At 39.8% G+C, this 25,816-nt stretch overlaps 2 protein-coding genes across 3 annotated transcripts; both read left to right on the forward strand.

Annotated features, from left to right (window-relative positions):
• The first annotated feature begins 179 nt into the window (after positions 1–179).
• LOC102706438 (glucan endo-1,3-beta-glucosidase GII-like) lies at positions 180–6,093 on the forward strand. Its single transcript, XM_040519914.1, is given in 3 exon segments — positions 180–195; positions 5,158–5,506; positions 5,508–6,093. Coding segments are annotated over 2 exon segments (864 nt in total). The 5' UTR covers positions 180–195; positions 5,158–5,228.
• A 982-nt stretch (positions 6,094–7,075) lies between these two features.
• On the forward strand, positions 7,076–21,532 carry LOC102706715 (crossover junction endonuclease MUS81). 2 transcript variants are annotated; one of them, XM_015836685.2, is made up of 18 exons: positions 7,076–7,410; positions 8,250–8,347; positions 8,527–8,605; positions 8,741–8,827; positions 8,918–9,043; positions 10,095–10,332; positions 11,040–11,115; positions 11,209–11,280; positions 11,368–11,468; positions 11,558–11,700; positions 12,726–12,783; positions 13,372–13,530; positions 14,181–14,260; positions 14,445–14,679; positions 14,781–14,867; positions 15,057–15,698; positions 15,792–15,891; positions 21,497–21,532. In XM_015836685.2, the coding sequence occupies exons 1-16, from the start codon at positions 7,208–7,210 to the stop codon at positions 15,159–15,161; spliced, it is 1,947 nt and encodes a 648-aa protein (XP_015692171.1). In that variant the 5' UTR covers positions 7,076–7,207; the 3' UTR covers positions 15,162–15,698; positions 15,792–15,891; positions 21,497–21,532. The 2 variants fall into 2 exon arrangements, with proteins under 2 accessions (XP_015692171.1, XP_015692173.1); XM_015836687.2 differs by having other exon boundaries at positions 15,800–15,891.
• The last annotated feature ends 4,284 nt before the right edge of the window (positions 21,533–25,816 follow it).

The following is a 25,816-nucleotide window of genomic DNA, read 5'->3' on the forward strand; positions in this document are numbered from 1 at the left end:
ATAAAGTTACATCAGGAAATCGCCAAATCTTTAGAACTTCTAAATTCTCATTAGGCCTAAGAGCTTCCAGCAGATCTTTAGCACAATCTTGGTTTACCTCACCATCCCTAAACATACCCCAGCACAGTGTCAGTTGTGTTAGCTTTTGCTTTGAATGCAACTTGGCCATCAGTGCATTTTCTACACTTTTCACATTTTTCAGATTGTACAACTCCAATTGAGCAGTAAGATTCATGTGTTCTAGCTGGTTGATACCATTGCTATCATCATTGCCCACAACATATGTAGTCAGGATTAGGAGGTTCTTCAGCTTCCGCATGTTTGGGGGCATATTCTCGATCCGGGGACACCCGTCGATATAAAGATGTCTCAGACCTGTTATGCTACTCATGTCTTGTGGTAACTGGCAGATGTATGGACATTGGGAAAGCCTTATTGTTTGTAGAAAGCATAGCTTAACAATGTCTTTTGGGAGTGAGGTAATCGAACTTTTGGACAAATCAAGGTACCTAAGGTGTCTCATATGTCTTGGATCAATCGAAGCATGCATTGATTGGATGCAATGCAGTCCTAATGCTCTAAGGCTGTTAGGCTGACTGAATATAGAATTCCACGAGTATGCAGCGCAACCTCCCTCTAGACAGAGCAGAGTGCGAACGGATGATATGTTACCTGCAGGTGCCCCGTATCCTCGTAGCCTGAAGTTCCGAGTTTCTTCCATTGATTTGTTAGGGTTGCTCAGTAGGGTGAGAACATTTTCACCGATTGACCGTGCAAATTCATGGAACATGCTTTGCGCCCTGCACTTGACGCCTGCCCATTCAGGCCAAGAGAGTTTCTCGACACCTTCCAGGAAACACATTTGCACAAGATAATTGAAAACCCAGGTCCCCTTCTCTTCTTCCCTCCCACTGGAGAGAACGAAATCATTAGCCATCCATAGCTGGATCAACATTTCCCTGTCAACTTCAAAATCCTTCGGAAATAAAGCGCAGAAGACAAACCACTGCTTGACAGTCGGAGGCAAATGACTGTAGCTCAGGCGAATGACAGAACTAGATATATTTTCTGGGGATTCATTAGCGCAAGCGATGCTGTTTCTAACATCAATCCAACCAGTTAATCCCATCTTGAAACTTAGCAAACCTCCTATGACCTTGGCAGCAAATGGAATTCCTCCACACCGACGAGCAATTTCCATGCCAGCATCGACAAGCTCAGGGCTTTCTTTTGCACCGAGAGAGAGAGCCCTGTCCTTCATTACACGCCACATGTCTTCATCGCTCAAAGCTGTAACCTGATGTGCACTGAGCGTGCCTACGACTGTTGCGATATGTTTGTCATCACGGGATGTCACAATGACTGCACTCCCTGCCTCGCCGCACGCCAGATGACCTTGAAGCACCGGCCATTCGTGACAGTCCGATCTGTGCACATCGTCCAAGACAAGCAAATATCTCCTACCTTGCAACAGCTGTTTAAGGCATTGCCCTAGTGCATCAATGTCATCTCCAGGTAACCCCCGTTGGCCTCCGATGAGAGAGTCAACGATCTTCTTGGCAAGGGTCGAAGAACCATCGACGACAGACGCGCGCACCCAAAGCCGCAGCTCAAAATGATCCACAGTCCGGTTATCTTGGTACACCATCTGAGCAACTGCTGTCTTTCCCACTCCCCCGGCGCCCACGATGGGAAGCACGGTTAGTTCCCTTCTATCGCGACGCTTGAGCAGCTCCTCGACAATCATCTCCGTGTCTTGTTCTCTTCCGACGAATTGATCGTGGCCTTGGTCTTCCGTGAGAACAGTGCAGGCCTGCAGGTGCAGCTGCCCGATGGCATCTCCTGAGGATGCATGGGCGCGATGGCCAGCCGGGAAACCGAGGCCGCTCCCCTCTCCTACAAGCTTTTCGAGCTTGCGGATGACGCTGCGCAGGCTGGTGCGCATCCTCCACCGAGACACCAAGCGGTTGCCGTAGATGGAGAAGATCTTCCTCACCTGCTGGGCGCTGCGGAGCACTACCCGGAGCTGCAGCTCATCCATCAGGTCATCGGCTTCCTGCACAGCACGGAGGACAGCACCGAGCCAATCATCCACTCCGGCTTTGCGAGCTCCACCCTCAGCTTCGGTGACAATGTGGCGGACGTCGAGCAGCAGGTGGAACAGCCTCCTGTGCTGCTCCGCCGTGCCCCTTGCAGACTCATGCTGCACGACGAGCGGCTGGTGCGCGGCGGCCTTCTCCAGTACCGTCGACACGAGGGGTGATACCAGGAAGCAGATATCCATAGGACGAGCCATCGGTGACGGAGAAGGCTATCTACCAGTGGCAGTGCAGGCAAGTGATTGGCTAGGCAACGCGTTATGTCCACAAACAAGAGGAATCTAATTAATTGGCATTGGGATCAGGTACAACAACAAGTTGGTAGGAAAGCCAACTGTCATTTGGGTTCAGAGTTCGGTGTGCTTGGTACAGCTACTGGATTTCCCGGATGGTTTTGTACCTACTCTATTCTAAAATAAGTTTATTTCCAGATTTTAAATATAATATTTATTATTTGTCTTATTTAATTTTTTTTGTTATTAATATTTTCATTGTTACTAGATGATAAAATATTAATAGTATTTTACGCGTGACTTTTTTTGAGTTTTTTTAATTTAAATAAAACAAATAGCTAAACGCTGGACACATGAAAAAAAATAAAGTCATTTGGGACGTAAGTAGTAAGTACGAACAACAGTAGCGAATCTTCCAGCTGACTCTCCGTCCATCTCAAAGTATATAGGCTGCGTTCGTAAGAAACTTTTTATTGCGTTCGTAAGAAACTTTTTATAAAAAATATAATGTTCAGCAGTTCTAAAAGCATGCACATAGAATTTGAGAAAAAAAAATCTATGGATAATTTGATGGAACATACACAGCTGTAGTACAACTACGGTAGTATTTATAAAACTAGCATCATGGCCCGCGTAGACTGCATGACTAACTTTGTTATAAAATTTCTTATATAATATCAAATACAGTTTTATATTATATTGCAAAACATAAATATTAAAAGTGGTAATATAATTTTAAACTCGGACATAACTTAGATCAAATTTTTACATTTGATGCTCCATATAAAGTAAAATAGAAACTCCTTTTATATTATCTTAATAATATAATAGATTTAAAAATAATACTATCAAACTTGTACAAAAAATCATGACATAATATATATCTTCTTCCCTGCGATTGTCATTTTCTCTTCATATATATTACTTGTTATGAAAGTTCTTATATAACATCAAATATAGTTTCAAATATTATTGTAAAATATAAATATTGAAAGTGGTAATATAGTTTTAAACTCGGTCCTAACTTAGATCAAACTTTTACATTTGATGCTCCATACAATGTAAAACAATGACTCCTTTTATATTATCTTAATAATATAATAGATCTAAGAGTAATACTACAATATTTTTAGGCATATGAGATTAAATTTTTTAGTTTAATCTTGCACGATATCCAACCGTTCAATTTCATCATGATTTACAAAATAAATTGGTAACAAATAAATCTTTTTCTCACATGATATCCGAGGTGTTTCACACAAATTACAAAGTATACTTGTCCGTTTCCAAAGTCCTAATTTCCTTTCGATTCTTTTCTAATTTATTTTACGCTTTTAAGTCCTAGTTTCTCTTACAGAAACATTGATATGTTCGATTGATATTTTCTCTCTGTTTTTTAAATTGCTATTGATCTGATCTGTCGTTACATACGGCGAAAATAAAAATATGATCTGGTGACCTGATCTTTTCTGTTATTCATCTCCGATTGATCTTTCGTCCGATTGAAAATCTAATCTGCCGACGTGATCTTTTCTGTTATAGCAAATATTCGCCTGATTGATCTTTTGGCGAAAATAAAAATATGATCTGGCGACCTGATCTTTTCTGTTATTAGTCTCCGATTGATCTTTCGTCCGATTGAAAATTTGATCTATCGACCTGATCTTTTCTGTTATAGCAAATATTCGCATGATTGATCTTTTTTCTTATTTTTTTCGATTAATCTTTTCTCTTATTTTTCTTTGATTAATCTTAGAATTTCTAGCATATATGTATAATATATCCTTGTCCGATTCCACACAAACATGATTTTTTTTTCTTTTTTCTCTTATTTCACATAGTTTTATTTTTAAAAAAATTGCTAGTCTGATTCCACGTGCATATGCAGTATTTTTTTTCTTTTTTCCTCTTATTTTTCCACGGTTGTAAGAAACTGTAGGTAGTTTTCCTTTTAAAACTTCCTAGTCCGATTCCACTTAAAAAAAAATCAAAAAAGTCATTTTCTTTTTTCCTCTTATTTTTCCATGGTTGTAACAAACTGTATGTAGTTTTTCTTTTTTTTAAAAACTTCCTAGTCCGATTCCACTTAAAGAAACAAAATCAAAAAATCACGTTCTTTTTCAGGAATTGTCCCAAAAAAATAGTTTTTTTAATCAAAGAATCACGCTCTTTTTTTAAGTTGTCCGATCAAAATAATATCACGTTCCTTTTTTTAAGGAGTTGTCCGATTCAGAAAATAGTTTTTTATCCAAAAAATCACCTTCTTTTTTTTAGAGTTGATTATTTTTATGAATAAACCGAATAATCCTCCCCTTGGTGATCAACGGATCAAGATCAGCATGGATAGGATATATAAATAAATTTATAATTCAATGGCCAGGATTGTTTCTTACCTCTTACCTCTTGAGAGGCAAGATGGAGCACTCTAAAAGAGCTCGAATTATATACCTTTCTTTAAACTACATAGGAGACCGCTGCTGGCCTGGCGTGATGCTTGTCTCGATCGAGCGCCGGCAAGTATTAGATGCCCCGAAAATCCCACTGTCACACCACTCGTGCACAGCATTACACTTATCTAAAGCGACCCCGTTACCATCGTGCATGGCACCCATGTACATAACCCTCTATCACTGCTGGTCAGTAGGTCGTCTGCCCCTCTTGGTCTTCTTGTAGCTCGCCGCCGGCCGGACGGATCGAGATGAGGATTTCTGTGGCTCTCGCGGCGACTGGGCTGCTGCTGTCTGTAGCGGCGGCCGACATGCCGATCGTCTCGTACCGGGGGAGGAGCGAGGAGGAGACGTCGGGCCACCAGCGCAGCAACAACAACCTCCGCTTCGTCGGCGTGTGCTACGGCACGGTGGGCAGCGACCTCCCGTCCCGGAGCGAGGTGGTGCAAATGTACATGTCCTTGGGCATCAACGGAATGCGCATCTACCACCCCGACGGGGAGGCGCTCGACGCCCTGCGTAACTCCGGCATCGGCATCATCCTCGACGTCGGCGGCTTCGACGCGGTGTCCTGGCTCGCCGCCAGCTTCGCCAACGCGGCCTCCTGGGTCCACGACAACGTCAGCCCCTACTACCCGGCCGTCAACATCAAGTACATCGCCGTCGGCAACGAGGTGCTAGGCGCCGGCGCCACGCAGAGAATCCTCCCGGCCATGCGGAACGTCAACGCTGGCCGCGGCCGGCGTCCTCGCCGGCATCAAGGTGTCCACCTCGGTGAGGTTCGACGTCATCGCTAACTCCTTCCCTCCCTCCGCCGGCGTGTTCGCGTACCCCTACATGACGGCCATAGCCCAGCACCTCGCGAGCACCGGCGCGCCGCTGCTGGCCAACGTCTACCCCTACTTCGCCTACAGGGACGACCCGAGAGACATCAGCCTCGACTTCGCCACCTTCCAGCCCACGGCCACGCCGGTGGTCGACGTCAACAACGGCCTGGTCTACCGCAACCTCTTCGACGCCATCTACGCCGCGCTGGAGAAGGCCGGCGCCGGGAACGTGAGGGTGGTGGTGTCGGAGAGCGGGTGGCCGTCGGCGGGAGGGTTCGCGGCGACCGTGGACAACGCTCGGAAGTACAACCAGGGGCTGGTCGACCATGTGGCCGAGAGACCGGGGCAGCTGGAGGCTTACGTATTTGCCATGTTCATCGAGAACCAGAAGTCCGGGGATCCCACCGAGAGAAACTTTGGGCTCTTCTACCCTAACAAGTCGTCGGTCTATCCGATTACCTCTCCGAATCTGCAGGCTGAAATATAAACACATGGAGCTTTGTGATGATTAATAATGTTGACTGTTTTGTTGACGCTCGTTTGCTGTGTGCTTAGGCCCGCTAATAACAACATTTCTTGTTGAACTACGTACATCGGTACCACATGCATGAGTAAAAGAACCTTCAAGGTTTCTTATTGGTTGACTGCAACAATGCTCTGCATTCTGCACGGATGCATGCATCTCTGATTTCTGAGACTGTAATCTTATTGCGGCGGAACACTGTCTTGTACTACGTCGTATTTGCAGTACGTAAGAGAAAAATCAATTGGCACGGCAGTGCTCCCTCCTTTTTTATTTAAAATAGTTGGTCGTTTAACCTACTACTATTTAAATTATTATATAAATGTATAAAATTTTAATTTATGTTTAAAGTACCTTTGATGATAAACAAATCACAGCAAAATAATTTATAATTGTATCTTCTTAAAATAAGATTAATAATTAAATATAGATTTAAAAATCAACAATATTAAATAATAAAAGTAGAGATAGTACTATTTTTCCCGGAGACCAGAACACACTCGATAGTTCTTACGCCCAACTGAACGAGCACTGCATCATCATATTTAATATTTAAAATATTTGCTTTTTTGATAACCATTTAATGGTGTAAATAATAGAATTAGCTACTACAAAATTAAACATCTATTTTAAAAATACAAGTTGATAAAATTGTATGTAGAATTGTTTTTTAAAAATAGCATTCGGTAGTATAAAAAGCGTGCGCGCTGATGAAAAACATGATAAAAGATTTGCATAAAGAACGCAGCCCAAGCAACGAAACAGCGCAAAGTTTTGTGCTCTCATGGTTTAACGGCCCATGACTCCTTAGGGCCCATTGTTACATGGCAAGAAGGTCCCATGATCCTGGGGGCCTCGCAGTAAAGCGGTTAAATTTGAGGGGCTACTCTGTAATTTCGAGGAGGATAGAAAAGAGAAGAGAGATAGGGGAACTACCGCAGACTTCAAAAATCCAAACCTCTCCGAAACCTCCCACGAATGGCGGGCTCTCCCTCCCAAACCTGAATCCCCAAACCCTAACCCCCAATCCCCAATCCGGCAATCCCCCTCCCATTGCAGCCCTCACCATCCCTCGCCGATGGCGCCGGAGGCGAGGCAGCTCGGGGTGCGCCTCCGGGAGAACGAGGCGGTGGCGCAATGTTTGCTGGAGAAGTGGCGGTCCATGGAGGAGAAGCCGGGTGGTCTCAAGGAGAACCTGGCTCACACGCTCGCCAAATCGTACCGCAGCGTCTGCGCCGCCAAGGAGCCCATCCGGACCCTCAAGGACCTTTATGAGATAAAGTAACATGTTTCCCTTGCCTATCCTTTTTTTTTTTTTGGTTCGGTTGCTGGGGCTGAAGGTTGCAGTCAGGGCTAGGATTTGATTGATTTTCGTTTGGGAGCTTTGGATTGGGCGACTTTGCTGAAATAGTGAAATGTTGCATGTCTAATTCATTAGGATTTTAAGGGGAGTACAGGGTTACATAAATCATAAGTGTGCATATGTGGAGCGACTAATTCAATGTGTGTGGCCATACCGATCTTAGTTGCTTCGAGATAGATAAATAATCAGGTGCTGTAACTGTAACTGGCTGTTGTGTGGATTCATGTAGGACTCTACTTCTGTTTCTGCTTTGTAATTTGGATATGGAGAGCAAAAATTTCCAACATCCCGCTACTACACATGTTTTTCTGTTCTTGTTGTATAATCAAGCAACATTTAATGCAGGGCCAACTATAAAGAATAATAAATTTGTTTCCTGTTTTATTATTGTTGTCAGGGGTGTTGGAAAATGGGTCATGAGTAACAGTGAAATATCACATGTCTAAATTCATTAGGATTTCAAGGGGAGTACAGGGTTACATACTTACATGACTTACATCTTGAACTGTGAAATCATAAGTTAGCATGTGTTGATGAACTATACAATAAAATTATGATTCAATGTGTGTTGTCAGTTGCTATGTAGTAGACAAATGAGCAAGTGCTTTGGCTGGCTTTTGTATGGATTCATGTAGGGCTTTGCACTTCGGTTTTGTATTGTAAGTTGTATTTAGAGATCAGAATCTCCAACTTCCCTTAATGCAGAACCAATTATATAAAATATTAATCTTTTTTCCTGTTCCGTTACTGTTGTCAGGGGTGTTGGAAAATGGGTCATACGTCAACTGAAAGGGTCCTTTCCAGAGTCCAGCCCAGATTTATCTCCTCCAGAAAGTAACACAGCAGGAGAAAAGGGTAACTGTTTTGTCCTTGATTGCATATTTGCATGCCTACTGAACGTCTTTTAGGGCATCCTTTCTTCTCATTTCTTTTGGGAAGGGGTTTGTTTGGTTAATCTGCTGTGGTGGGAGTGAAGCTAATGAGCAAAAAAATATTCTTGTCAATCATATGAAGATCAACTACTGTTTCTATAGGCAAGAAAGCAGGAGGGTCAAAGCGTTATGTGCCACAGAAAAATTCTGCTGCCTACGCGATTCTGATCACACTCCATAGGTATGCTTTGACTGGGGACATATTTTTCACTATTTTTGTTGTTCATATCTCAGGGTAACAATAATATATAAACTACAGGAATTAGGAAAGGTTCCTACTTGTAAGAGCAGACAATAACAGTTGATTTCCTTCTAGGGAAACAATCAATGGGAAGAGTTATATGAAGAAGCAAGAGCTTATTGATGCCACTGAAGCAAGCGGCCTGTCACGAAGTGCAATTGGGTACAGTTTTCACAATATATTGACAATGTTGCTCATTCCATCTGCTATTTTTAGTGCATTTCTAAGTAGGTAATTTGCATTATGAAACAGTCCAGATAAAAGTAAAGCAAAACCGGGGGCTTTTGCGAGTTCTCAGAAGGACTGGTACACTGGATGGAGCTGCATGAAAACATTGACATCTAAAGGACTGGTTTCAAAGTCTGGCAATCCTGCAAAGTAATTTCATAAAACTTATCTTCTATGTCTATCTTAACTTTTCCACTTTGTTACTTTAGATGAATAATGTTGGTTTCAACGCACACAGTTGCAAAAGGTTGACTGTTGTCAGTGACAGAGCCACATTCTTGACTTTTGCGATAAAGCTCCTAACTATCTAGAATTTCACACATAAGCTTACGTTAAGAAATTTGATATGAATCAGCACAGAAGGTTTTCGTACATGTATTAAATCATATGTGTACTAATTCTGGCTTTACCATTATCACTACGACACTACCTTTTGTGTTATATATGCAACAAAGCATCATTGCTAGGGGCCAGCTATTAATTGGACATCCTTTTAAACGAACTTTATTAAATTATAATATGAAAATTGAATGTGCTGTGTCATTAATGGATTTTTGGTACATTACACTTGTATTTGTTAACTTGATTGCTTTTAGGAAAATGCTCATGGAGCTATTATTTAGATTAGTGGTTTGCATCATTTGTTATTTAATCTATGTTTCGGATAGGTTTAGCATCACAAGACAAAAAAGTTAGGAAATTTGGCATGGTGCCACATTATTATCCTTGCTAAGATAATTAGCAGTCTTCTTAATGCCTGCTATCTGGATGTGCTTTAGGGAATATATTGTTTTCCGATATTTTGAGCTAATTTTAAAATGATACACATATCGATTTAAGGTTGCAGTTATTCTGTGCCATAGCATCTACTCTCTAATCTCCATTGATGGATAGAGGCACACATGCCCAATGGTGCAGCTTCTTTGCACCCCCTTGAACCTACAAAGGTAGACAACATGTACCTATTGATCTTCCACCTGAAATAGTACCACTTGAAATAATGGTACAGAGAGCTATCATTTGTTTGTCACATAAATAGTAAACCGGATCTTAGTAATACTATTTCACATTTGCTTACATTTGTGTGATGAGAGAACTGACCCCTTTTAAGTGTATACACATGCATCTAGTTGGGATTAAGCAATATGATTCTTTTGAGGTGCTAAGCATAACTAGGGGCTTAACAAATGAATTTCTGTAGGTATATGATAACTGAAGAAGGGAAATTCACTGCTCTTGATTGCCTCTCAAGGTCTGGGTTAGATGATCACTCACCACCTTTAGTGGTAAACAGCGTTCACCAGACATCATTGGGACCTTCTAGGGCCATTGGTGAACCCAGCACATCTGTTGCTAACCCTGTCGCTAAGACATCACCAGAAATGACATATCTGACAAGTCAAGAATCACTCAATTACAAGTCTCAAGTTAGAACTGCTGTAAGTCCTGCCTTTAGTCCTTTAGTAACATTGCTTTTCAAGTTATTATTTTTTCCTGAGCTAAGTATTTTAAGATATATCCACAAGCTATTTCACAGATTCTTTTAGATATGACAAAAGATCCAGTGATCTTGTTCATGTACTATTTAGTTCTTCTGATCAAGTTCTTCAATTTTATGGTCACAATATCTAATCTTATCTCATGGTTCAGCATAAGTAGAACTGCCATTATTTTTTGTATTGAGCAAGATTGTTTTACTTTTGTAGCTTTGCCATGTTGCTGTTTAATGTTACAATTTGGAGAGCACCAACCAGACACGTCCTTTGTAGGTTTTAAGTGTCTTTTGGTTATAATTAATAAACACAATTCTGAACTACAATCTAGGTTTACTGCCAATCTGCCATAGTTCCATATTTCTGTCAAAGCAGGACAACCACGCTCAACACACGACTCCACCAGCCACAGGGCAACCTTCATTTACAGTCTAGGTTTACTGCCATAGTTTAAGTTGGTTTGTTGAGAGTCTGTTCTAGTTGTGGTCTTCTTCCAGTTTTCCCTAATTAACTTGTAAGGTTTGGTCTCATTTCTCCTTTAAAACGAGGCACTGGCAATGGCTGGTTGTTTTGAAAAATATTTTCCTGTCATACTAGAATTTCAGGCGCTGTAAGTAGTAAGTTCATAATTCAGATTCTTTTACCCTGTTTAGGATAACTGTGCTGAAGAAATCATTCTTAGTGATTCAGATTCTGAAGAATCATATACAGAGAACTATTCTCTAATAGGTAAAATTGCTATTTCTGTTCATATACCAGAGTTCACAAACATTCTATTGTTTTGCTGTTGTGCTAAAACAAATTTTGGTTTCTTAAGTGCAGGTTCTGAAGAATTTACTGAAAGAGTTGCACCTCCAATATTGAAAGCAAGCAACTCTGGTGGTCTTGATATCAGTATGTTTTCTATTAGAATAACATTGGATCCGATATAAGTATATTTTTACTGCCCTATTTAATTAATTCCGATAACCTTTTTTCCAGGCAAGAGAACTACTCCAAACAACAGATTTTCAGATTGTTCAGCTTCTATTTCCCCTCTTTCATCTCAAGGAACATTTGAGCTGCAGTCTTCTAGTACATTGGTAAACTAATCTTTTGTGGTTAAATCCTATTCTGTAACTTCTTCCCTTTTGAAGTGATAGTACTGCTGTTACGTCATTTCAACTACCAGGGTACTACTGAAATCAATATGCTAGACAAGGATACTGTATGTATGGACAATTCTATACTAGCCATGCCACCTCGGCGATCCAGTGACAATTTTCTTGAAGATTATGAAGTTGTGTTGGTATTGGATGATCGTGAGAATTTTGGGTTCGTATGATCATACCATACTCTTACATCTTACAGAATTTGTATCTACAATTGTATCATGAGTATTAGGTCTGGGTCTGAGGCCCCCTGATGATACTGTTCACTCCTTTCATTTGTCCTTGTTAAGTTGTTATGGACCTTGAAACTCTGGGATAATAATACCCATGACCTTTCATCTATAGGTTCATCATAACCTTATCTGAACCTGTTAACCAACATATAGTACTAGAAGTTACATAGCTTGTTTGAAAACCAAATCAATTCATTATGTACAGTTACATTGCACAATGTTTCAAGGTTATCTGGATAAGAGGATGCAAGTTTCAATGATTTGATTAATGAATTCTGCTCTTCTTTTAGCATGGTCAAGTATGATTACTGAGCATTTTCATTTTATCATTTCCATTGATTTGCAAACATGAGAGAAATGCTATTGTATTCTTTGCACATTGTTCTGTTAAACCAAGACATGATTATTTTTTCACATATAATTCTAGTATCTTCTGGAATCCATTAGAATGCTTAACTAATTTCATTTTCCTGAAGACGCTTTAAATTGGTATTGTTTTCAGTTAATTTGTACCTTTAATGTTGATATTTGGTCCATCTAATTGTCTATCCTTCAACTTATGGATCTCATATTAACGTCTAATTAGTACTATACCTTTCAACTCAAATCATTCTAGAAATACCAAACTACTGAAACAATTGGAACATGTGCTTTTATCTAGAAGTGCTTTGGCTTTTTTTACCCTGAACTATGCAGGCCTGTCAGTTTTCAGAAATAGTTATGTTTGAATTAGGTTTATGAGAACCATTTGTCATATTCCTTTTCCAATATTGTTATGACAGCTTGATATTTCAAGTGCTAGATACACATGGGATTGCATTTTTGTTTCAAATGATTTGCTACTACCCATGCTTCCCCTGTAATTACATGTTTTATTTTGACTTCATTCAATGGCTTTATTTTGTATAATTGCATATGTTTGTTCGTTCTCAGAACTGTTACTTTTTTTGGGCAGGGATCGTTTAAAACCTGTTGCTGATAACATACGCTTACAATTCCGTGTACCTGTAGAGGTTAGTTAAGCATGAAATTTCTTGTACTTTTCTTCTCTTTCTAGTTTCCCTTTACTTCCTCTGTTTGGCATTATCCTTGCACATTTCCTCAGGCCACAAAAACTTGCTTTACAAATTCAATACCATTTCATCAAATGTAGAGCATCGCACTAATTTCTTATTTTTGTTTACCTGGTGTACATGTTCAAATGCATAATCTAGATAATTTGTATGTAGTTCTGGTCTGCTGGTAAAATATTGAACGCAGAGAGTTTGCAGAACCATCTATCAACATGTCATTACTACTGCACTTTCCTGCTCAAGTAATGGTGATAAAACCACATATGTCCACCAATCCTAAGTTCATAACCATTTGATCCAGCCTTTGGCATCATTTATAATCCTTTACTTATAAACACCAAAAGAGCGGAGGAAACACCTAAGCTGAATCTGTATCTTGCCCAAACTTCCATGGTACTAAAGGCTGCTGCTGCTGATGTAGGCAATAAATGAAGTGTCACAAAATTTTGTTCATAAATTTGAGTTGTTCCTATAGTTTGTTTCCAGAGGATGTGGTTTTGATCCTTCTGTTTGAACCATGTCTTCCAGATAAAGCATTTGCCTGTTGGCGACGGTATTTGGATTGCTCGTGATAGAAAGCTTCACACAGAGTATGTTCTTGATTTCATTGTTGAAAGGAAAAATGTTGCTGATCTATGTAGTTCAATCACAGACAACCGATACAAAATTCAGAAGTTAAGTCTCAAGGTACCATCTGTGCTATTGCCTTAACTTTAACATTGAACTTTAATGCTAATTCCTCTTGGCTTTATATTTCAGTTTTCTTACTTGTACAAAGTTTAGTTTGTTTCTTATTATAATCCCGATCAGCTGTTGTGGCAACCCAAACATTATTTTGTTCATGTGCTGTTGACCTTCGTAGCTGTTAAATTGATGGCAAACTCATGATCATGCTTGGCCCTGTAATCATGGAGGCATCATAACATTTAATCATAGATCTAGTGTAACTTGGTACAAATTGCATTGAACTTTTTCTCCTTTAGGTCTTCCATAGTTATATTTGTAAACTTGATTTTGAATTGTGTTCAGAACTACTGAAATTTTTATGGAATTTTCTTGTTCAAGGAGTCACATCTTTTGAACTTGTATTGTGCTGTTCCCAGATGCTATGTTCACACTTGTATTGTGTGGTTGAGTCTAGTCTAAACTAAGTATTTTTGGTTATGCTGAATAAGTTACCTCATACTCATTCCTTGTCCCCATATGGTTTGAAGACTTAAGCTTGTAGATTCAGAACCTCCTCCCAGGCAAATTGCTTTTCTGTTCCATATAATATATGGAAAATATTTTTACTGTTAGCAACGATACACTGATTCTTTGGTGCACCTTCTTTGTAGAAATGTGGCCTAAAGAAGCTGATATATCTGGTTGAAGGTGACCCTAACCCTCTCGATTCATCAGAAAGGATTAAAACCGCGTATGTACTCTGCAACTGCTCATGTCAATTGGGCGATAATTTTTAAGAATATCAGCAGCTTTTCTGGTTCTCTCTTCTATTCCTCTCCCTTAACAATAGTTTGTGTTGTATAGATTTGTCAGTCAATGATGGATATTGGGCTGCAAAATGTATGCTCTTGTAACTGGTGGCCTTTTATATGCAGTTGCTTCACCACTGAGATTCTTGAAGGATTTGATGTTCAGAGAACCACTGGGTATGCTGATACTGTAAGGACATACGGCTACCTTACACGTTCGATAATTGAATACTACAGCACCAACTTTTCTACTGGTTCTAATACTTCTCGAGTATGCCCGACCTATGATGAGTTTAAGAAAAAGTGTGATGACCTTAAGAAGGTAACTGTGAGTGATTTATTCGCCCTTCAACTTATGCAGGTAAGTGGGCAATAAAAACAACCTTCACCAAAGTTGGATATCTACATTTCATGTTGTAGTTGGAGGCAAGAATTATCCTAATTGATTATGATGCGATGCAGGTGCCACAAGTGACAGAAGAAGCTGCACTTGCTGTGATAGGATTCTATCCAACTATTTTCACACTTGCTCAGGCGTATTCCATGCTTGTCAGTTCCCTTCTTTCAACTTTACAATGTTCATTAGACATACCATTACACTGTTCTTATCATTTGTTTATACTCAAACTGGAACAGCTAGTGCATTCCATATCCCTTGCTACTCTAGTATTAATTGTGTCGCACAAAATGATGCAATTTTTTTGTGTGAACTAAACCATGTTGTTGTGATGTTTTAAGGATGGCGATACCCGTGCTCAAGAGGAAATGTTGAAGAATAAGAGCACTCTGATAAACGCAGGGGCTAGCAGAAACATATTCAAGCTTATCTGGGGTGAAGGATAAAATCCTCAGTTTGTTTTGTGATCAACTGGTTTAACCATATTTTGTCACCTTCTTGCTGATTTTGGTGCAACCACCGGTGAAGCTCCACAATTCTCAGCTCTCACCGCAACTCTTTCTTTCATGTTCTAAAGGCAAACTGGTCCATTTTTGTGTGCCAAGGTGCCATGGAACACTGAGTTTCAGAATTTGTAACCACCTACAAATGGGACTTTGCAAGTTAGCATAGGCGCATAGGTTGACCCCCATCTAAGACAGACGAACTATTTTTTATCTTATGCATTCTCCAGGTTGTACAAAATGGAACTATAATGGAACTGGGCCGCTTAGCGTTTCACATCTCTTTACTCAGTTGCTTGGATTATGCGCTGTCTCATGTTATCTCGGTTTTGTTTGCATGGAAATGGACAAGCTCATATGAGATTGCACCCACAGACCATACGCAGCTGCCAACATTGTTACGGTTCATCCATGTGCTGGGATCAATCCATGGTCGGCGCCATGTCCGGGCGACGTCTGAAGCTTGTTCGATCATCTTTGGTAACATCTCTAGCCCCTACATTGTTCAGTTTGCTGCATTATTTAACTTCGTGATTGATTGTGAACCTTACGTAGAGGTATCCTTCACCCAAGTTTCGCAGAGAAACGTACCAGATGAGGAAATTATTGGGCGGTTTGTCCCAGAACGCACAAGGATTCGACTACAAACGGGGACCTTACATCACGCAATCAGGTTTCATGCTCACCCTCCCCTGATTATACCGTCGTCACCAATGCGTCATCACGTATTCCTTTCTCTACCATACGCACCTGCGTTCCATATATACGGCACACACATACACGTACCCACTGTCTGGTCATCTTTCCATGTACGTCTCGACTCTCGACACAGGGCTATCATCAGCCAGGAGTTGCTTTCACAGCCAGTCACTAGCAATGAGCAAGAAATACAAAACGGCGCTGTCGCACGCACACGCTGCTATAGGGTTGTGTGTCACTCGAGCGCTAAAAGGATAGGAGTAGAAGAGTGCAAAAGAGGCAGGAGGAAGAGGACACGGGACATTGCATAAAATGAAAAAAAGAAAAATCGCACGCCATTGCAACTTGATGACAAGAGAAAACAAACCGCCCCAAGTATGACCCATGCGACGCGGCACCACAGGCCCAATAGAAGGCAACAAAAACAAGGTTTGGCTCTTGGCAGTTGGCATGGCGCCGGAGCCCTGTTTTTTTTTTCCCTCTTCTTCCCTCGACGACAAGCTCGTCGTCGTCGTCGGTCGTGGTGTTTGGTTGGACGCGTTGCGCTTGTTGCCATCCTTGTGGTTAGCATCCAAACCGGAAGGGTACAAAAACAAAGCGAGATGTCGCCACCACTAATAAGCTGCCCGCCCCCGGCGCCTTTGGCTTCGGAAACCCAGGTGGTGGAGCTAGCTGCCCGCACGCCGGAACCCACCAAAAAACACACACACACACACACAGAACCCCTCCAGCCTGATCGATCGATGGCGTGCGGCACCGGTGGTGCGGTGGTGGCCGTCTCGTGACGCGGCTGCCTCTGTCTGCCCTTGGGCTTTTGTCCAAACGAATCGGCTCGGTGACACCGGGAAGGCGACACGGCAAGCGGGAGTGCGCTGCCGCTGCTGCTGCTGCCACCGTTGTCTTTTTGGCGATCTATCTGTGTCTGCGCGTGTATCTACGACGCTAGCCTCTCTCGTCTTTTGGCTTGCCTTTGCATGGGCTCGACCTTGTCTTTCTCCTGGATCTCTCGCGGCTCGTCTTGTTCCTTTCCTCGCCCGGGAGGGGAGCCACGCCCCAGCGATAACTCCGAATTTATTAGCTTTGGACATTCTTGGGGCCGTTTCTTGCAAGCTAAGGTCCCCCCGTTACGTACAATCTTGCAAGCTGCCAAGCAAGGACAAATCAATCATGGATGCGCCCAAAGCTTTTTCTCCTCCTTGTAGCATAGCACCGTCCGTCTACATTGCTAGATCGATAATGCTACGCGTCTTGTGTCGTTTTGTTTCTACTGGGGTTTGTTTGCTTCATCGAAATTGGCACTGTTGGCTCTTAGTACGTACAAGTCCCGTATGTCGTCATTATATTATTGTGATCACAACATTCACTTGCTCCGTCGCTAGTTCAGAATTTTAAACTAGAAATATTAATTTATTTTGCGATGGAATAGTAGTAAATCATAACTTTCGTCATGAATCTCGTTAAATTGTTAATAAGGATGTAATGGTATAGAATTTTTCCAGCTAGTCCATACTATTCCGAGAGCTAATATAAGACAGTTTTTGAAACCATTTTCTTTTTAAAATTTTAGTTTTTTAAATTTGTGTGATGCCGTATTGAAGTAACCACGAATTAAATTCATGAATATAGAACAATAGTTGTTTCTAACCGTTTTCATCCCTATTTATTGTTCAATATGTTTTTAATAACTTTATCTTCCTAGTTCAAATTTATCTTAGATATATACACCATGGTATATATATAAATTTAAGCAGGGTCTATTGGTTTGACTATATAAGTCATGAATTTTTTTATCATCCTTAAAAAAGAAATCTTAAGGTATCATATTTTTCAGTATAAAAATTTAGTACCTTGAAGTACAATGCATCTTAAGGCACTAAAATTTCTGATGCTATTTGTCAAGGATGGTAAAAAGCCCATAAGTCATACTCATAGTAAACATATAATTATTTCCTAATATAACTTCTTTGTTGGTTTCCGATCTTTAATTAGAGTTGCTGTTTCATCGATAAATGCAGTATAAATATGCTATTGACATCACAGATGCTATTACTACCCTCCCAAAATCATTACCACACGATCAAAAGATACATCTGGTGTTTTTTTATGATAATTGCGGACGTATATTTTCTGCCATCAGAATTGGATGCTTGCTTCATGAATTGTCTTTCTGAAAGAAAAATCCAACAACTTTGGTTCCAACGAAACAATCAGTGGACCCTTCGTGACACCAACACAAAGGACAAGTTTTGCTTCAAAGCTGAGGTCTTGACTCATTAATCCCGTGTCATTAAAATCCGACACCTCACTTTGAACACGACTAGAAACCTTGATCAAATCAATGGACGCCCTACGAAAAGACTCGTGCAGTTTGGCGCATGTAGAAATTACTTCCACTAGCGAGATAGTCAGAGAAGATTCTGCCACTTCTCTATGGAAAATGGCAGGTGAAAACGCAAAAAGGTCCCTGGCTCTTTCCCGTAAATACAGCATTACCCTTTTGCATAGTGCATTATTAACAACATCTTATGAAAATTACCTAACAGGCTTCTCTTTCAAGCTAGGGAATTCCTCGACTTCCCCATGGTAAGGTCGTCTTATGCAAAATGAGCATGCTTTCACTTGCTCCTGCCAACTTGTTGGCCAACCCAACCTAAGATAGCTACTCAAAACAATTAGCTGATCACATCAACTGGACTGGCCAAATTTCAGTTTTCTTCGGGAAAGAAAAACGTACCCTCCTTTTTGTCTCATGCTGATATGTTTTACTCGTCCACGTACTATTTAACCCTGGCCACCAATCTTGCACTATGCGTGGAGTAGCTCTGTAAAAGAATGTTGTGGGCTGATAGTATTAATGTTTTAACATGTATCTGAAGTTAACTATGATATAGATTGACTATTGGATTGGTCGTAAATTTTGAGCTAGTAGTTTGCTAAACTATTGATCTGGCTCTAAAAGACTAAAACATCTCATACTCACTCTATTTTATTACATGACTTTTAAACTTGATATCTGGCCATTCATCTAATTTAAAAGGTTAGTGTAAATATCTTTTTGAGGCAATTAGTGTAAATATTTAAAAATGTATATCCATCATTTCGCTTTTGCTTGTGTTTATACGTCAAAATTTAAATTTTTAGCAATAGATTTAGAGTTAAATTTGAGTTTTTTTCATCAAAGTTTATTTTTACAGACTTGACTTTTATATCACTAAGAATAGATACATAGAATTTGTATTAATAAATTATTTTTTATTTGCAAATATGTCATTTGTCGTATTTTTATAAAAAGCCAAACAAATCCCTAATCTACTCACCAAAACAAAGTGTTTTTTAAGAAATAATGAAATGAATGATAAGGGCGTGTTTGTTTCTAGATATCACTAGTTACGTCGGATGTTTGGACACTTATTATAAATAAGTAAACATAGACTATTAATAAAACTCATCTATAATCTTGGACTAATTCGTGAGACGAATCTAGTGAGCCTAATTAATCCATGATTAGCTTATGTGATGCTATGGTAAATATTTGCTAATTATGAGTTAATTAGGCTTAAAAAATTTGTCTCGCGGATTAGCTCTCATTTATAAAATTAGTTTTTTATTAGTCTATGTTTAATACTTCAAATTAGTGTCCAAACATCTGATATGACATGGGGCTAAAATGTATAGCCCCATCAAAACAATCCCAAATTTATGTGTAAAATTTAAAACGTTGTCTATTTAAATGACGGAGTATGCACTAATCGCTCAGCAACATGACACATGAGTCGGTGTACTTGCTAGCTACGAGTAGAAGTATACTAGTAGCTAGCTCAAGTCGGTGTGTTGCAGTAGCACTGTAGATGCTGCTGTACTACTACCAAAACAACACGAAAACCTTTTGGGTTGGCTTATTTTAAGAGCTCTCACGTGTTGCTGCAATGCGTGTTGTTGAAACGCTGAATGAGCGTGTGAATGAATGAACTTGCCGTTCGAGCCAACGCACATCTAGGCCACCCACACACGTGGCCCCATTCTCACGTGTGCCACCTCGACGGCCCAAAAGAAAAAAAAAAGAAAAAGAAAACATGTTCAGATGAAGTGAGGTTTGGACTTTGGACACGCCACAGGTTTGGAGAGCTCGGGAGATTATTTGGTGAGCTGAGCCATTAGGATCTTGTTGGTTGGTTGATTACCTAGCCTGCGGCTGTATGATGTCCATGTTAACACCGTTGGAGATTGTAGCATGTATACGTCGTATGTTTGACATTTGGCGCTAACCAGTACTCGGACAAAGGGAGTCTATTTTTTTTTCCATTTGCACACTTCTTAAACGATATATTTTTTTATATCGTTTATATAAAAGTTGATTTAAAAAATCACAGAGTGCAGCAGAGAGGTTGTTGGAGTGAGCCACATTTAACACTAATTTTTTTGACAAGCTAAAAATGAGATCTGAAGAGATTGTTAGGGATACTTAAATAATTTTATTTGAGATGGGGTAACACGTGAGGAGATAAGACTAGAACATTAAGAGATATGCAGGCGTGTTTGTCAACCACGCATTGTGCCCAAGCCTATACAACAAGAACACGTATATATCTAATTAATTTAGGTTTCTGTTAGATGGTACGTACAAAAATGAAGAAGACTCTTTACACGGCCATTGGTTTTGTATGTACTAATCCCAAGTAGATGGATGGTCTCGTACTTCACACTTGAGTACTCCTTTATGTACGTATCCATATTGCTTACCCACGTTTAGTGTGTGCTTAAAGCTAAACCACTCCAATTATTATCACTCCTAATTTTTTTAAGACGATGAACGTCTTATATTTGTGCATGGAGGGAGTACGAAAACTGTCTTGTGCAACTAATATTTGTCGGGATCCCTTCTCTTTTGGAGCGTTGTCTGGACCACATTTGATTTGATCGAGCAAACGACGAAAGCTCTAGCATTGCTAATTCAGGGTTTTCCCGTGGCACACGGCCAAATAAGCTTCTAAAATAGCGTAGATACTTCCATTAATCACACTGTTTATATTCCATTGGCTTTGACAATTTTCCTCTGACTTTTGTGATGACTTTAGTCTCGTATAAAATTTTAGCCACCACTGTACTGGCGTCTTTTGTTTCCGTGGAAGCAGACATGGCGATTGATAGTTTTCTTAATCAGATGGATACACATGCAGCTACAATTTTGTGTTGAAAAATGCATCAGGAGAGACAAAATAGAGTTGGTCGGTCTAAGACGCCACACGTTGCCGGAGACGTGGAATATACAAATGGAGCAGTTAGTTTTTTGAACATTTTTTGGTATTATAAGAAGGTAACACTGTTTTTTACGTAAAATTTGATATAATCATCTAAGATACCATATTATACATAGAAAACAGTGTTACTTTCTAGTACCTCTCAGGATGATACAATTGCTCTAGTTTTCCTGTTGTTTTCGCTGTTGTGGCCAAGCCGTATATTAATTAGTTTGTCGCCGCTGGAATGCTCGATCATTGTAATGTCAATTCGTCGCCGTATATATTGTTTTGATTCACCGAAGATAATATTCCAACGCGGCTGCTTATATTTTTATATAGATATATTCAAGGCTGCGCGGTTCAAGGTGTCATAGGACGACCGTCCATGTTTTCAAGAATATGGTGATTTGTTTTTGCGTTTGGTTTGATAGATAAGATGATTTTTTTTGTTTAGTTGGATATACGAGGTGTAGATGGAATGAACATATCAAATCACTAAAGAACAATAATATATAAATTGATTATCATAAATATTATAGTAATCTATTATCCCTAATTAACACTAATGTAAAACTAGTACTTACTAAATAATAATAAAAATATGCTAATAATCACATATGATCACTTTTAGTGTCCGGTTACGCTCGTCCCATATCTTCGTAGAATATTCATACTTATTCGCCATATTCAATTTTGTTCCTGAACAAAGGCATAAAAAACCCAGGGGGCAGCAAGCAAATTCACATGCACGCATGCATGACGAACTGGTAGGAAGTCGTCAATTCTCTGTTCAGACCATTGATCGCTGGCCAAGAGGCAGGGAAGCACCACCACAATCACATGGACCAGCGAGAAGCCTGCAAAGCTTTCAATTAAGATCGCAGTAATCTACGGTCACATGTACCACACTCCACGGCCTGGCTTGATTGATGCGAGCAGATGAGCCCGTCTGTACAATCAGATACGGCGCCGTCCAGCAGTCAAACCATGCATGAGCCTCGCCTCATGCAGCTCGCTGGCATGTACAAATATTTGTGTGCGAGGCGACGGGGCGGCGACGATATCCTCGCGAATCCGAACAAACAGGAAACATTTCTCGTGCAGAATCCCACGGAGATCGATCGCTGCACGCGCGCACCTGTCGCCGCGGGGGTGCATCCACGGTCCACGCGACGCCACCGCCGCTAACTCAGCGCGATTTCTGTGTGAAATCGGCGACTGCTCGGCGAGGCGAGCAGTCCCCATGCCGCGCGCGCGGCAGTTGGTTCCCGTGGGTATCGCGGCCGAGCCATCAGGGCTGGGGGTGTCTCGGTGAATGGCCTTGCGTTGCGTGCGTACCTCACGGTGTACACTGAACAAAACACGTGTAGATAATGATATCTGATGAACAATCGTGTTACACATATAGCCTAATTGTTTATTGGAGTGATTAAAAGTGAATCTTTTAGTATCTTTTTAGTCTATGATAAATAATCTAAAAAATACATATATTTTGAAATGGAGGTACATTACTTTTGTATTGCTTTATTGTTATATTTATGCAACTACTAGTTTTTATTATTGATAAGTTCCCTTCATCACGGAATACAAGCATTTCTATTACTTAAATTTTGTCTTAAAATATAAGTATTTTAATATTGTTTATATTAATACTTATCTCATTAATTACTTCTTATCTAATATTCTTCCTATTTTATCCCTCTCCTAAACTCCCACTCTCATCCACAACTTATTATTAAATAGAGCTACACTCTTTTCTTCTTAACCTTAATCCCTATTAAAGAATCTATAAACATTTATATTTTAGAACATAGATAATAACTCATATTTTTTTCTTTTATCAGTTTTCTTAATTTTTTATAATTCCAGACGGAGGAGTAACTGATCGCACCGTCCTTACCAGAGAAAAAAAGCCATTCTATCTGCTGTGTTCTTCACCGGATTTCCGGTAGAAGAGAGCAAAAGGGACCGAGTACTAAACGAAACTTATTTTCAGTACTACCGTGCCGTGTTAAACTTAAAACCTCGCCAACTGGACAAGTGCAGTACCTGGCATGGCATTGATGAAACCAGCTGGTTTTGTACAAACTGCCACACAAACACACAAAAACAAATGGTGATGGTTAGATCAATCGACCAACACACCAGAGCTGGTCGTACAAACAGCTGTGTCCATTTATCATCGGGAGCGCTACATTCTTAACCCCATCATAAAATAAGATTATTTTTAAATTTTTTATACTCCCTCCATTTCACAAAATAAATAAATAAATATATTCATCTATTGATGAATTTAGACCAGACGAAAAAGTCTTACAATATAAAACGAATGTAGTAATATTTAACTCTTCATCTTATTTAAAAATATTTACGACTAATTTTTTTTATTTTTTAAATAGAACGGATGTAACGATAAATCGAAAAATACGGGACGGAGTAGCAGCGGGTGAAACGGGTCGTCACGGCGAAGGGCAGGACGGGTGCGGATGGGATTGGGGCCCTGGGGGCGGCAGCCGTAGCCGCCCGTAGGTGGATCGAGTAAAAACGCGGCGCAAGCGTCCAAAACCAACCCCGGAAACCTTGTTCCTTGTCGTCTCGTCTTTTAATAGTACTACTGGACGGAACGACGGGCAGAGCCGTGCAAGGGCAAACGCCTCTTGTTTCTCCGGTTCCTTAGCCTCTAGTAGCCCTTCGGGGGTCTCTCGGGTTTCGCGTTTGGAATTTGGAATTTTGGATGCAGCAGCCGCGCCTACCTTGGACGCACTCCCCTCCCCTCCCTCGTACTCGTACATACGGCGGGCGTTGCTCGTCACAATCTTCCACTGGTTCTCACGTACTGTACTTATGCTCCAAGTCTATGGGTGTTTAGTTGATAAAATTTTTACGTATCACATCATATGTTTGACTGCATGTCAGAAGTGGTTTTCGAATAAGAATGAAAAAACACTTTAACAGCTGGCATGGAAACCGCGAGACGAATCTTTTAAGCATAATTAATCCATCATTAGCGCATGTGAGTTACTGTAGCACTTATGGCTAATCATGTACTAATTAGACTCAAAAGATTCGTCTCACGATTTCTCACATAATTGTGCAATTAGTTTTTTTATTTATCTACATTTAATACTCTATTTAGATGTCCAAAGATTTGATATGATGTTTTTGGGTGAAAATTTTTGAAAACTTAACGGGGCATAAGAAACTAGACATATAATTTTTAATTTTATGGATTGATATCGGCTCCTAAATTTAAGGCCCGGAACAAGTATTTTAGTCTTAATTTTATTTTACCCAAAGTAAGTCTATTTCTGAGCAATCATTACATCAAAGTTTGTAAAGGTAGAAAACAAATGTATTAGAAGTAGATAAATCAGATGATAATTAGTGGATTTTAATAAAGTTGAGGATAATCTAGTCTTTTTATTGGTGTGTATAGAAAGGATGAAATATGAAATTTTATTTTGGACCGAGGAAGTGTCTTCTAATCTAAGGGCTCCTTTGCAACAAATAGATTTTGGAGATATTTTGGATGATTAGATTTATATGGAAAAAAATAACCCTTTGGGACAAAGAAATGGCTATTCCAATTCCTTTGAAATTTCGTAAGAATACCTCAAAACATATAAATTTTGGAGGATTTTTAACATCAAGTCTAAACTATTGGAAACATTATTTTGTGTCTATCTTTCTCTTCTAATTCCTCCAGTTTTTCATGTGCTCAATGCTAACTATTATTTCTGCAGTTTTACTGTGTTTCTTTAATCCATTGGATTTGAGTTGATAAAGTACTTTAATTATGTATTTTTCATATTCCTAATTTCTAAAATTCTGCATTCTAATGGAGACCTAAATTTTTACAATCAGTATATGTAAGGATGTGCTCTTAGATTATTTCTCGGTTTTTATACGCATGCTTTCTGAAACAATAAATAATGTATTTTTTATAAAAAATTTCTATATCGAAGTTTATCATCTCACTTTTATAGAGTAGGTAGTAGATGTTTAATTTTGTATTAGTTAATTTCATCTTTTATATTATTAAAATATCTATCAAAAAATTATATAATTCTTCATCACTCATCAACTAAAAGAACACGTAGTGAGTACTAATGAAACCTTGTAGTACAAAGCACAAGCAGTATATGTAACTATGTAAGTGGAGCAAGGCCAACAGGAGGGTTAAATCTGCAGTCAAACAAACAATACGCAGAGCGAGCTATGCTATATGCTATCCCAAGTTGCTTTAATTTCTTCGAAAGAGGCAAAACAAGAAGATGGATCACTATCTGTCCATCCATCAGCAACCTCATTTTTTTCCCTTATAAAAACACATCCGAGTAATAGAACACTACCTAGGATTTTCCTCCCTGTTCTTTCTTTTATTTCTTCGATACTCCCTTCCTTCAAAAGTACTTTTAGATTTAAATTATGGACAAAAATATAAGTATTTATACATAAATTCTCAGTAGTTCATGTCATGTCCCGACCATAGGAACCCCTGGCCGAGCCCGTGCTTTAAGACATCAAGACTTTCCTCACACAACCAACACATATCTTTTCTGCGCACTTTATCCTCACTCATGCGCACCCGGGAATGACTTCTCGTTCGGTTACCTATCCCAAGATTGCTCCAAGCCAAACACGCTTAACCTTGGAGTT

The sequence above is a fragment of the Oryza brachyantha genome, chromosome 1, assembly GCF_000231095.2.
Source record: "Oryza brachyantha chromosome 1, ObraRS2, whole genome shotgun sequence".
NCBI classification, from domain to species: domain Eukaryota; kingdom Viridiplantae; phylum Streptophyta; class Magnoliopsida; order Poales; family Poaceae; genus Oryza; species Oryza brachyantha.

Coding starts and splice junctions, on each gene's coding strand:
- LOC102706715 (XM_015836685.2), top strand. CDS start 7,208: ATGGCGCCGGAGGCGAGGCAGCTCGGGGTGCGCCTCCGGGAGAACGAG. Junction 11,281..11,367: donor CTCTGGTGGTCTTGATATCA/GTATGTTTTCTA, acceptor CCTTTTTTCCAG/GCAAGAGAACTACTCCAAAC. Junction 14,868..15,056: donor CTCAGGCGTATTCCATGCTT/GTCAGTTCCCTT, acceptor TGATGTTTTAAG/GATGGCGATACCCGTGCTCA.